Source organism: Ursus americanus, chromosome 2 (assembly GCF_024610735.1).
Source record: "Ursus americanus isolate L20-20 chromosome 2, mUrsAme1.1.p, whole genome shotgun sequence".
Classification (NCBI taxonomy): domain Eukaryota; kingdom Metazoa; phylum Chordata; class Mammalia; order Carnivora; family Ursidae; genus Ursus; species Ursus americanus.
Window position 1 is genome coordinate 105306493 of NC_142128.1, and position 12555 is coordinate 105319047.

At 44.1% G+C, this 12555-nt stretch overlaps 1 protein-coding gene across 2 annotated transcripts in view; it reads left to right on the forward strand.

The window, feature by feature from the left end:
• PLD5 (phospholipase D family member 5) overlaps window positions 1-2242 on the forward strand; it is a 365515-nt gene extending 363273 nt beyond the window's left edge. For both annotated transcript variants that reach the window (XM_045795973.2, XM_087859722.1), the window contains exon 10: window positions 1104-2242. In XM_045795973.2, coding sequence (XP_045651929.1) covers window positions 1104-1360 — 257 coding nt within the window. In that variant the 3' untranslated portion in view covers window positions 1361-2242. The remainder of the gene's footprint in view (window positions 1-1103) is intronic.
• The last annotated feature ends 10313 nt before the right edge of the window (window positions 2243-12555 follow it).

A 12555-nucleotide genomic window follows, 5' to 3' on the forward strand; every position in this document is an offset into this window, starting at 1 on the left:
TCCTTTTATCTCCTCCTGCCTTGAAGAAGGACTACACGTGAGTGACGCGGATACGCTAGGCCCCTTCTTGGACAGATCCCAGCCTTACTGCCTGCCATGGGCTGAACCGTGTCCCCCCCAAATTCGTATGTTGGAAGTTCTAACTCCCAGTACCTCAGAATATGACCTTATTTGGAGTCAGGGTCTATACAGAGGTCATCCAGTTAGAATGAGGTCATCAGAATGAGTCCTGATCCAGTTTGACTGGTGCCCTTATACACAGGGAAATTTGGACACAAGGACAGACATGTACAGAGGGAAGAGAATGTGAAGAGACGCGGTGGGGAAGCTGGCCATCTACAAGCCCAGGGGAGCGGCCGGGAACAGATTCTCTGTCCCGGTGGGAACCAACCCTGCCAACACGTTGATTTTGGACTTCTAGCTTCCAGAACCCTGAGACAATAGATTCTCTCGTTTAAGCCACCCGGTCTGTGGGCCTTTGTTACAGCAGCTTTGGTAAACTAATACGGTCCCAAGCGTCTGTGCTGGGGAGCCTATGAGCTCAGCAAATGCCCGATTCCTGGGCCAAGGACCCAGACCCTGGAACCAGGAAATGATTTACAGCCGAGCAAGGAGAGGTTTGTGTGTTCAGACGGGAAGTGACCCTCCTTCCCTGGCTTCAGCCGTTTCGTTGATATGCAAGCTGGGAGCGTTGTAATTAGAAGGCCTCGTGTGTACGTACGGATCAGATGTTGTCTCTTTGAGAAGGTAGTAATTGTTCACAGGATTTTTAAGTGTATTCCTATATATCTTAAATGTTGCTGTATTTAGTGTATCTTGTGAATGTCAATAAGAAATAACATTTATCCAAAAAACCCAGCAGATTCCTTGTTTTGAGTTTCAAGTTGAGCAAAGCTGAAGAAAATGCCAAAATAATATGCAAATATTAATATGCCATATGTAAGGCCTCTTGGAATTTTTTTTTCCCTGAGCTGTCAACACAATTCAATCTCCCTGTCATTATTATTTAGAAAAAAAAAATAGAATCTGCTCGGTGTTTCACTAAACGGGGAACATTCCCCCTGTGGATCTTAACTCGGCACCATTCTCTCCTTTGTGTGCAGGCAATTTTGACTGGGTAGGGAACGACTTTACCCAGAATGCTGGCACGGGCCTCGTTATCAACCAGGCTGATGTGAGGAACAACAGGAGCATCATCAAGCAGCTGAAGGATGTGTTCGAGAGGGACTGGTACTCACCCTACGCCCGGACCGTGCAGCCGACCAAACAGCCCAACTGCTCCAGCCTGCTCAGACTCAAGCCCCCCACCAACAAAACTGCCACGTACGGCGCCCACGCGAAGGACCCCGCCAGTGTCTAGCGTGAAGGAGCAAACTGACAGGACAGCTTGCCTTTCCTATTTATATATAAAGGACTTGAGGAGAGAAAAAAAAATTTAATATGTCTTTTTTAGGGAAAAAGCACACTGACACAAAGATATTCTCTGAACGACATGTAATATCTCATCTAACACTATCTTAGCGGTGTGTGCACTAAGGTTAGGACTTTTCTATTTGTGACTCCTGACAGAGAATGTCATTTCAGCTTGGAAGTTAGTTTTTATGTTTGCATACAAATTTTAAGACTTCGATGCCTCCTCCTTCCTAGTTTTAGAACTTTCTCTGCCGACCCACCTGGTCGGTTCTTACGAAGCTTAGCATGAGGTCAATGCTTTCTCATACCCTTCTGAGATCTGCTTCTTAGAGAAGTGAGCGAGGCTTTCACCGCAGCCAAGGGACTGATCAAGCCAAGTATCTACCCCACGAACCGTCTCCAAGACCCGTGCAGTCATCCGAGCATGAGCAGCTGACATCTCATGCCAGCCTCGGCATCCTTGAAAACCACCCTTTTGCCTCCTTGTTCGTTTTCTTCGAATACCGTCCCTTTTCCTTGGTACCACTTTTTTTCTCTTCTCAGAGACTGTTCTTCTTAGCCTCAGCGTCCCTCTGTTCACCTCCATGCTAGTTCCAAGTACAACGACGTCTTTTGAAAATGTATGAATTCCTCAGAATGGATACCAAATGGAAATAGCGGTCTGTAATTTTCACCTTTCAACTGCATTTTCCCCTCAAATGAATAGTTTAAAACCACAGCCAGCAATATGTATCTTTTCTCTCAAGCTCAGAAAAATTAGGTAGCTACCTGCCAATATCCAGCAAGCGATTAGGTCTGCATTATGAGAATAAAGTAGTTTTTCACATTTTTTTTTTGTTTAGCTTATGGTATTATAAAGGAAAGGTCTCTATGCATCTGTGGGTTTTAGTTTCTTTAGAATCATTCATTATGCTGTTAAGGGTATGCCAGCAAATCTTTATAGAGCTATTTAATATACCAAATGCTTTTCAGAGAAATGCAATTTAAATACTGTGCTTCACATATTTTACTAAGAAACAGAAATATTGGATTATTGTTCTATGATGTCGTCGTGTGTCGCTGTTTTATACCTATACAACATATAACCCTGTATTAATGCAGACCGTAGCCACCCTAGAGACGGGCACAGCCTCTTTAGCCCAAATCAGGTGGTCACCAGGATGCCAGTCTCAAGGTCGCTCCTGACCACTCGGGCCTGGAACAGTCCCGCACTCCTCGGCCTCGGGTTTCTATTGGTAATATAGGGACAGTCGTACTCACCTACCTCGCGTAGACGTGGTCACGGTAGGAACTATTTATAACTTGTTTTGATATATAAATGCTAAGCATTGTGATGTATAATCTTTTTCCTGAACTCATCTTTGTGGAATCCTGAAATAATCAATCCTGGGGTCTCCCAGAGAGCCCACAAGGGGAAACAAACCTGCAGCCTTCAGCTGTACATGTGGGTGAGCACAGGAGCTCAGAAGCCTTGCTGGGGATCGGGACTGTCATCATTTTGCTGGAACGTTGTGTCGGGTCACTCTGGCATAGGTAACCACCATACGCAACAAGACATTGTGCTGGTCATTCTTGAGGACCGGCACACGTGTGTGCTTTCAGAGCGCGGGAAAGCAATGTCCGTTATTGTCTTTTGTATCTAGAGACTTGCTTTCTGCTACGCCAGGCAGAGTGACGGAAGAAGCTCCGAGTCTCATCCAGCCAGTTCCATTGGTGTAGAAGGGCTGTTGCTGGTCAGCTACTGGTCATGTGACTTCTTTCTCTTTGCTTCCAAGACAGGCTTTACTGGATTTATGACCATGAGTGAAGACGGCCGGGAAGGACGGGGAGATCCGTAACGGATTTCCTCACCACTAGCGGCCAGGCCATGAAACTCCAAATATTTACCATATCCCCAGTCCTTATTTGAGTAGGGGAGTTCTCCTGCCCCTCATCTCGGTAAAGTAAAGGTGGTTTTGGAAATGATTTTAAAAAGAAAGAAAAGAAGAAGCAGAGTAGGCATGGAGACAAACAAACATACCAAGTTCAATCCTGGGCAAGGAAGAGCGACCCGGGGGCCTAGGTTCCAAAGGGCATCTGAAGGGGAGAAATGATGTTGTCCCCTGGAGTGTGTGTCGCAGCCATGGGACAAGGGTTGGCTCGGTGTAGGGGGGGCCCCTTTCACTGTCCCTCGCTTTTGCATGTGATAGGAGAGAAGTGCGCCCATTATAAAATGACCATCTTTGCCATTTTGCACTGAGCCCATCCGTAAGGTGGCACCAGGAACCTGTCCTGGGACTTCGTGCCCCCAGCACCAGCAGCAGCAGAGCCCTCCCTGGCCCAGCGGCCCACCTCCTCAGCCAGGCCACTGACTTCAGGAGGCAGCGCTGGCCTCCAGGCAGCTAGGAAAACAGCCCCTGCCCAGAGACCGGCATAAACCGGCCCAGGTCTCCTAAGAGAGCATTTAATTTGGCAGAACTTTCTTTTGCATTTGGATGCTTTATCTACCCCTGTAAGAGTGGCCTTCCTCTCCTTCCAACTCTGTCTGTGCTAAATAGACAAACTTCCATTCCACCCTCCCACAAACACCCCACGAATTATTTCCCAAGAGGGAAAGAAGGCAAAGCAAAAACACTTCATTCGAGACAATCTGACGATGTCCTTGCCAGAGATTAGGACCAAGAGGCCAACTGCTAACTTCCATTGTTTTCTCCATAAATATTCCAGGAGTTATTTCCCAAAGGGGACTATGAGAAGGAATGTAAACACAATTCGAGACCATAGTTTAGATTTTGTGTCACTTACATGAACCTAGTGCCTTATTTCTTCTCAAGCATTGGTTTTAACGGTGATTCACTAAGAGAAGACTTCTGCTTACGGGGGTTCCAGTAAGTCTTTCTGAGGGGCCTGCCAGTCAAAAACGTGTGCATGATGTCAACAGCTTTCATGTAGCCTGCTTTCCACCCGAGCCACGCGGCACTGAGCACCCCCAAATCAAGTCATCGACCACACTGTCAGACATCCACACTGTTGGCCTCCACACTGCCACCGGCCGCCAGTGTCCCCCCTGGTTAAGTCACAGCTTATCAAACCACCAGAGGGCAAGTGGAATGTTCTGGATGATATCCATGCTCTGTGAATGCCATGCTTTGGGTACCTGAAAATGACAGAAGCGAGGCACGCTGAAAATGTCCCCACTCTCTTTAAGGGACCTTGTAAAGACATGCTCATGGACTCCCACAGTCTCGTGGAACGTAGCATGAAAACCAGTGTCTAAAAGTCAAAGCAGACCCAGTAAAGGAAAGAAAAGAGCTGTGGAAAATGGTCCATCAGGTAGCTCTGGGCGCCTCTTTCTCTCCGGGCTGTCTCCGTGCTGTTGTTTGTCTCACTGCTGACTACGTTTTCGTGAGACGGGTCTGACCACACTGTTGGTTGACCCTTTGGAAACTGTTTTGTTACAGCAGTGACTGGTTTGTTCAAAGTGCCTCGCTGAACCTGGGACCGGCAGAAGCTCATTTCCCACCAGCCTGTGGCTGTTCTCAAGTGACTCTGATTCACTCTGACTTTTCTGTTTGTTTTTAGAAGCTTTTATGGAACTAAACGCCAGGGGAACACAAAATAAAGAGACTATCAGAATTTCTTGATAAGATCAGACCCATGGTCCGTCTGTCTCAGGAATTCTATCCCAGAATCTGCCTTTTTCTCGTATGTATAATCGCTTGTGTGAGTTTCTCTGTCCAGAGTTCATTTCATTATCTTTAGTATTTAAGGGATTTGAAGAGCTGCCTTCACCTGCAATGGGACCGTTCTCTTCCGCAATGAAAGACACTTTGCTATTGGTTATTCACATGCAGTCTCTAAGGAACAGCCCCATACGTTGAGGACAAATGTTCGAATCTTTGGATTTCTGTATTTAATGAACCGGTGCACTTTATTATAAGCCTTTTGAAGGGGAGATCCATATAATGTCCATTTGACCTAAGGTAGGCTGGATAAATGAATCCATATTCAGCATTTTCCCATGTGCTGTGATTTAGCTTTTTCTTTTCCTTTTTTTTTTATATGCTGGTAGCCAAATAGCTGTTCATCATAAGCTGTTACCTTATCGATTTAAGTTGCCGGAGGCTTTTTAATAGCCCCGAAGTCAACCCCAGTTCATTGCCTGCCTTTCCCCTTTGAGAGAATTCCCATCTGGTGGCTGAATTATGAAGATATTGCTTTTTATGGTGACTGGATAGGTATTCTTCAGAAGCTTCTTGAAATAGTAAAAACCAAACTTTCTTATTTTTGACCCATCAGCAATCTTGTACTTGTAGAGTTCTAAAAAAGGTCACCGTTCACTTCTGTTTTGGCAATTTGCTGAAAAGAAATGGGAGATTTAATAGGCTGTTCTGCGTTTTCTTCTGTTATGTTCATCTACTAAACTTCTGATTCTGTTACAAAGGATATCTTGGATTTTTAAATGTTTCTTTATGTAAATAGGATAAAGTTGTACCTGGACATATCTATACTATTAACCTTAAAATCCCTAAATAAATCAGTGTGATAAAGGGCTGAATTTGGGGGCATCATTAAAATTCTCAAACCTTTCATATAATCAAATGCTCGATTTTTTCATAAGTAAATATTATCTGGTTTTTCCATTGTGAGATGAGGCATTTATTTTTCTCCTCAGGGTCCAGACTACGCTCTGGCCCAGTGACAGAGAAGGAATTTGTGCATATAGGTTCAGCCGCCTCACACGCTTCCCCACCACACTCTATTCTTTCTAGGCTTCAACCCATAACCAAATACGCCTGGTGTCTGCTCAACAGACCCAAATTGAATCTCAGGTCTGGAAGATTCCTTGAAAGCCATCGAAAACAACTCCTCCAAACGCACACATCCCCTTCCTATTTGGCCACTCAGAAGCTGAGGACCTCCTCAAGCTGACACATCAGGAGTGGTTACTAGTCCCTTTCACAAGACCCACACAGAGTACCGTCTTATTGATTTGCTCGTGCAGCTTGGATTTGAGACAACATCTCACCTCTGAAAGAATGTACGCGATGGGTACCCTTTTTATACAGGGGTGAAAGCTGAAGAGGCATACTTTTTTTAAAGCTGTCATTTGAGAGTTTAACAAAGGCTTAATAAAGCCAGCTTGATGAATCTGCAATAGTCAGTTATAATTTGATTTTGTCAGCTGTTTCTGAATCCTGCAATTTCATGTTTTAGAAATTGGCCTAACAACCTAATGAGAGACGATCGTGTGCGAGGAGTCCAATTAAATCATAGTAAGGATGAAGATTATTTATGATTTATTTTTATTTTATAGAAAAATTAGTAAGGAAAAAATCCCTCCTTTTACAAAATTGATATCTGGCCATCAAACCCATTCCGTCTGGCCTCAGACATGTTAAAAAATTGTTAATTCCTTTATGGACTCCACTGTCTTTCATGGTTGAAAGAAATCTTAGAAATGGTTGAGAAATACTGAGCTCACACAAACATGGATAAACCCGGTTTCTAATTTGGAGTTTCCACGCGTAAATATACAACAGATCTCGGGAGTATGACCTCAATGTCCAGCATTAAAAATACTGAAATTCCAACATGATGGAGGAAGAAGATCTCTAAAGACAACTCAGAAAGTATGACCGACAACAAGTGATCCAGAGCTTAATCTACGGTTGCACTTACTCTTGCTTCAAAGTGGAGGTTATCAACTGCTTTAGAAAGTACATGTTATCAAAGGCAACATTCTCCCCCCAAAAATGTAGTAAGAGAAAGAAACACTATGGTGTCAGGGAAGTTACGGCATTGATAGAGTGCTTTGAAAATCCTCCATCAGAAAGTGTCACTGAGAAAAATGCTCGCCTGTCCCCAGCAGTAAACTGTGTGTTATTATCCATGTTTCCTGGGTGGATCTATAGTTTCCCTAGAGTCCCGGGGAGACCACATGCATCACTCCTACATGAGCAGAACCATGTTTCTGTCACTTGCACACTCCACACTGGCCACGGCCAACTACACCATGACTCAAAGGAATTCACATATGGGCTGGGGGTGACCTAGGAAGAGAGAGGAACCCAGCAGTGCTGTACGTGTTGAATGGTACCTGGCCCCCCCACCCAGAGCCCTCCTTTACGAGCCCTCTGAGTGTGAGATCTAGAAAGGAAGTGGGCAGCAGTAAGAGCAGCCAGAATAGAGGGGAGCGGAGTCAGTCTAATGACGCTGCTTAGAGCAGTGACAGCCACACTTCTGTAGGTGAGACACCCAGACTTCTTGTTGACCCACCGTGTCTGCTTTCAGGTTACTGGAGTAATGAGTGATCCCTGAGCAATGAGGCTGCACTTTGTGGTTACTGGGTTGCTTTCTTATCTTTCATACTTTCTTGTGTATCGACACAAATAAACTCACAATAATTGAGATAACCTGACTGTGCGTCTGTTCCTTGCCACGCAGAGGGGCCTAACACACTTCCAAAAGTTACGGCTATCCCCAGGAGACCATCCTGAGGAATAGCAGAAGCGCTGTAGTTACCGTGTCTTGATTAGACGCGGGGCCCCACTGGCGATCTCCAGTGAATCACCTGGACCCACCTGCGTGTGAACGTCAGATCCAGATATCCTGGAGTTGTCAAGATGAACTGGAAGACTGAGGATGGAGATGAAAGTTCATTCAGGAGAGGACTACTCCATAGACACAGACACTGAGCTGGAAGAAAGAGGAGGACTCCCAAAGCCCAAGTCCATCTTTTTTTTAACTGTATGAGGAAAATGAGGCGTAGAATACACACTGAGTTAAGTAGAAGCAGATGTGTTATAAATTTAGAAATTGTTTTTAAATACATATCCTGATTGACTTAATAAATGCAAAACTTGCTAATAATATGCTGAGTATTTGGAGCAAGGGGGTAGTTTACAGGGATTTCTGGAAGATGGAAGTCACACTGTCCCCATGCAGTCTGGCGAGGGAAGACGGGTCTTCTTGTCGCCATGCGAGGGATTGGAGGAAGTGGGGCAGAGACCAGGCATATTTAGCCTGGGGTCTCTCCCTACTAAAACTGGGTAGAGATTAGAACTATCAGAAGAAGGTCAACAGTTTTTGTGTGCTGTTTCACATGTAACCTCCTTGTGGACACTCATTCCAAAGTGTCATAAAACACTACCATTTCGTTTATGGGTTGGAAACCAAGTTCGTATTTTGAAGTTTGTCACTCAGCCAGTCAGTTTGTGGTCATGGATATGAAGAGGATGCGTGAGGCAGATGATTTAAGTCTAAGGTCTGCTGACAGTCAGATCTTGCCAATGTAATATTTGCCTGTCATCAGGTGGCCCAATCCTGTCACACCACAGTGTGACGCTCGGTTGTGTGTGTCAGTTTGGGTGGGTGATGGCCCCCAGGTATTCAGGAAACGTTGACCTAGGAGTCGTTGGGAAGATATTTTGTAGATGGGATTAAAGTGGGTCATCAGTTTCAAGAAGGGAGATCGTTTTAGATCATCCACCGGGCCTGACTCAGTCAGGTGGAGGGCCGCAGGAGCTGAACTGAGCGCATCCTGATGAGGATGAAATTCCACCTCTGCACGGTAGCCCCAGCTCCTGCCTTGGTTCCTGGCTGCCTGCCAGCCCCACAGAGGAGAGGCCAGTCCTTTAGGATAAATCGATTTCTCTTTCTTTTTCTTTCTCTTCCCCTCCACCTAATATGTGTGTCTGTGCCCTACTTGCTCTATTTTCATGGTAAAACCCTGACTGATAAACATAGTAATAAGCAATCCCAAACTCTTAGTAGCTTAAAACCACAAGGGTTTTTTTAATTTGTAATTTTTTTCTTTTCCTTTTTTTTATAAGTTAAATTAGCCAACATAGAGTATCATTAGTTTTTGATGTTGTGTTCAACGATTCATTAGTTGCATATAACACATTTTTTTGAGTATAGTTGACACACGTTACATTAGTTTCAGGTGTACAACTTAGTGATTTGACAAGTTTATATGTTACGGTATGTTCGCCACCAGTGTAGCTGCCATCTGTCCCTTTACACCTATCACCTTACACCTGTCAGAATGGTCAAAATCAAGAAGACAAGAAACAACAAGCGTTGGTACGAATGTGGAGAAAAAGAAACCCTCGTGCACTGTCGGTGGGAATGCAAACTGGTGCAGCCACTGTGAAAAACAGTACGGAGGTTCCTCAAAAAATTAAAAATAGGAAAACCATATGACCCAATAATTCCCACAATACCCACAAATACCAGAATTGGGTATTTGTCCAGGGAAAACAAGAACACTAACTCAAAAAGATACGTGCACCCCTATGTTTATTGCAGCATTATTTACAATAGCCAAGATAAGGAAGCAACCTGAGTGTTCATCACTAGATGAACAGATAAGGATAATGTGGTGTATATATACATGATGGCATATTACACAGCCATAAAAAAGGATGAGCTCTTGCCATTTGAGACAACATGCATGGACTTAGAGAGTATTATGCTAAGTGAAATAAGTCAGACTGAGAAAGACAAACACCATGATCCCACAAGGTTTATTTTTTGTTCCCACTGCACGTATTTCATGGCTCAGCAGGGATAGTCTTCTCATCGTGGCCACTCAGAGATCGAAGCTGACCGAGCCAGTATTGCTGTCACTCTGCCAGAGGGCAAGGAGATTGCTGGAGGGTCTTATATCAGCAAGCAATTAAACTCTGGCCAGGAAATAACACATGCCCTTTTGTTCACAGTACAATAGCCACAACTAGTCACATGATCTCAGCAAGCCTAACGCTAAGAAATTCAATCCTACCAGCATTTCTGGAATGGTGGAGAATACAAAACATCTAGTGAATAGTATGAATGGCTAACATAGTTAATTAGAAAAATACAAACTCATCAATGAGCTTTTCATTTACAGTTGAGGACAAATTTATGATGATAAAAAGTAAGGAATACTTAAGAATATAAAGAATATGGACTCCCTGCATAGCGGGGAGTCTGCTTCTGCCTCTCCTTCTGCCCCTTCCCCTGCTATGTTCCCTCTCTTTCTCTCTCATTTGCTCACTCTCAAATAAATAAAATCTTAAAAAAAAAGGAATGTGAAGAATATAAGAATTTTAGGATCAGAATGACTCACTAAGAAAAGATGAATGGAAACAATACAGCATACTAAGGTGTTGAAACTTTGGTGTTGGTAACTGCTTAAAAAAAAAAAAAAAGCCAAACTCCTAAAACTTGAGTCAGAGATGTCAACCAGCTGACTTAATGCTTAGGCAAAGGCAAAGATAATCATGGACCTAAGGGGTTCAAATTGCTTTCTTTAATGTGGTTGTGTGTTCTCGATATCTGTTTAGGTGAACTTCGTTGTCTGCCAACATCTAAAATAACAGGTGAATAAGAGTGTAACTAAAGAAAAGTGTGTTCCCAGCTGAGCTTTATGTGTCTGGTTTTCCAAAACAAGGAGTCTCAGTCTGGCTTTGCATTTCATGCGCTCATTTCTTGATGTGTGTGTGGTAGCTCCCTTTACTATGTAGGCTTGCTGCTCACTAATCTTTTCTCATTTCGTTCATGAAATAAAACCATCTATTTTTTAAATATGTGCTTCCCAACTCCTTTAAACAAATAATGTACTCCTAACTTATATATTACCAATTTCTCTTAAAATTATATCTCAGGAAGCAAAGGGCCTTTCAGCAGGATGTCATATGTTCCCTAAAAACTTAGACTTTACTCCCATTCATCTAGGTTATAAGAATTAAAAATACAATGAATGTATTTGTTTTATGTGTGAAATAACACGGGAAAACTATTCAATATAACCAACATTTCTTGAGCACCAATTCTCTGCAGTACTGGAGTTGATGCTGTGGAACAGACAACAATGAATGTCCCTGTCCTCAACGGAGCTTACGGTCCAGTATGGAAAGCAAACCCAAGCGAGGCAAGATGGCGAAAGAGTAGGGGACCCTGTTTCATCTGATCCCTTGAATTTCGCTAGATGTCTATCAAATCGTTCTGAACACCTATGAATTCAACATGAGATGTAAGAAAAGAATTGCTAGAATTCTACAAACAGAAAAAGCAATCATTGGTGCCAAGAAGTGAATCTGAAGGGATATATCAGAAAACAAATGGCGGGGGGAGGGGGGGAGGGAGCCTCCTTAAGCTGGCACGGGGAAGCGATATACCAGCAGAGCACAAAATCCGAGCTTTTAGACCTCTGCTCCAGCGAGAGGTCCCTGCCTGAAAGGTGCTCAAGTGGCAAAGCAGGGCAGAAGCCTAGGTGGGACAGTGCGGTCTCAGGGTCCCCAGGAAAGAACGGGGTGCCCAAGCCTGCAGAATTCCCAAGCAGTGGAGTGGGGAGACTGGCTACAGTCAGTGAGCCCAGGAGTGGGCTCTCAGTTCGGTTTGCCATCAACCACAAACCACAGCATGACTGGGTGACAGATCGACAAGCAGGGGCCCTGCAAAGGGCAGAAATGCGGCAACCCTGCTCTTTCCCCTGGGGAGGGGCGGCGCGGTGTGCACCACAGGAGTCTGCCTCTCTCAAAAAAATGAGAAAAATCCCAAATGCACAAGCTCACCTTACACCTAAAGGACCTGGAAAAAGAATAGCAAATAAAGCCTAAACCAAGCAGGAGAAGAGAAATGATAAAGATTAGAGAGAAATCAATGAAATAGAAACCAGATCAGCAAAACTAGAAGCTGGTTCTTACACTGTTGGTGGGAATGCAAGCTGGTGCAGCCACTCTGGAAAACAGTGTGGAGGGTCCTCAAGATGTTAAAAATCGAGCTACCCTATGACCCAGCCATTGCACTACTAAGTATTTACATGAAAGATACAAATGCAGTAATCTAAAGGGGTACCTGCGCCCCAGTGTTTATAGCAGCAATGTCCACAATAGCCAAACTGTGGAAAGAACTGAGATGTCCATTGACAGATGAATGGACTAAGAAGATGTGGCCCATATATACAAGGGAATGTTACTCAGCCATCAGAAAGGATGAATACTTAGCATTTACATTGATGTGGATGGAACTGGAGGAGATTATGCTGAGTGAAATAAGCCAATCAGAGAAAGGCAATTATCATATGGTTTCACTCATGTGGAATGTAAGAAACAGTGCAGAGGACCATAGGGGAAGGGAGGGAAAACCGAATGGGAAGTCATCAGAGAGGGAGAA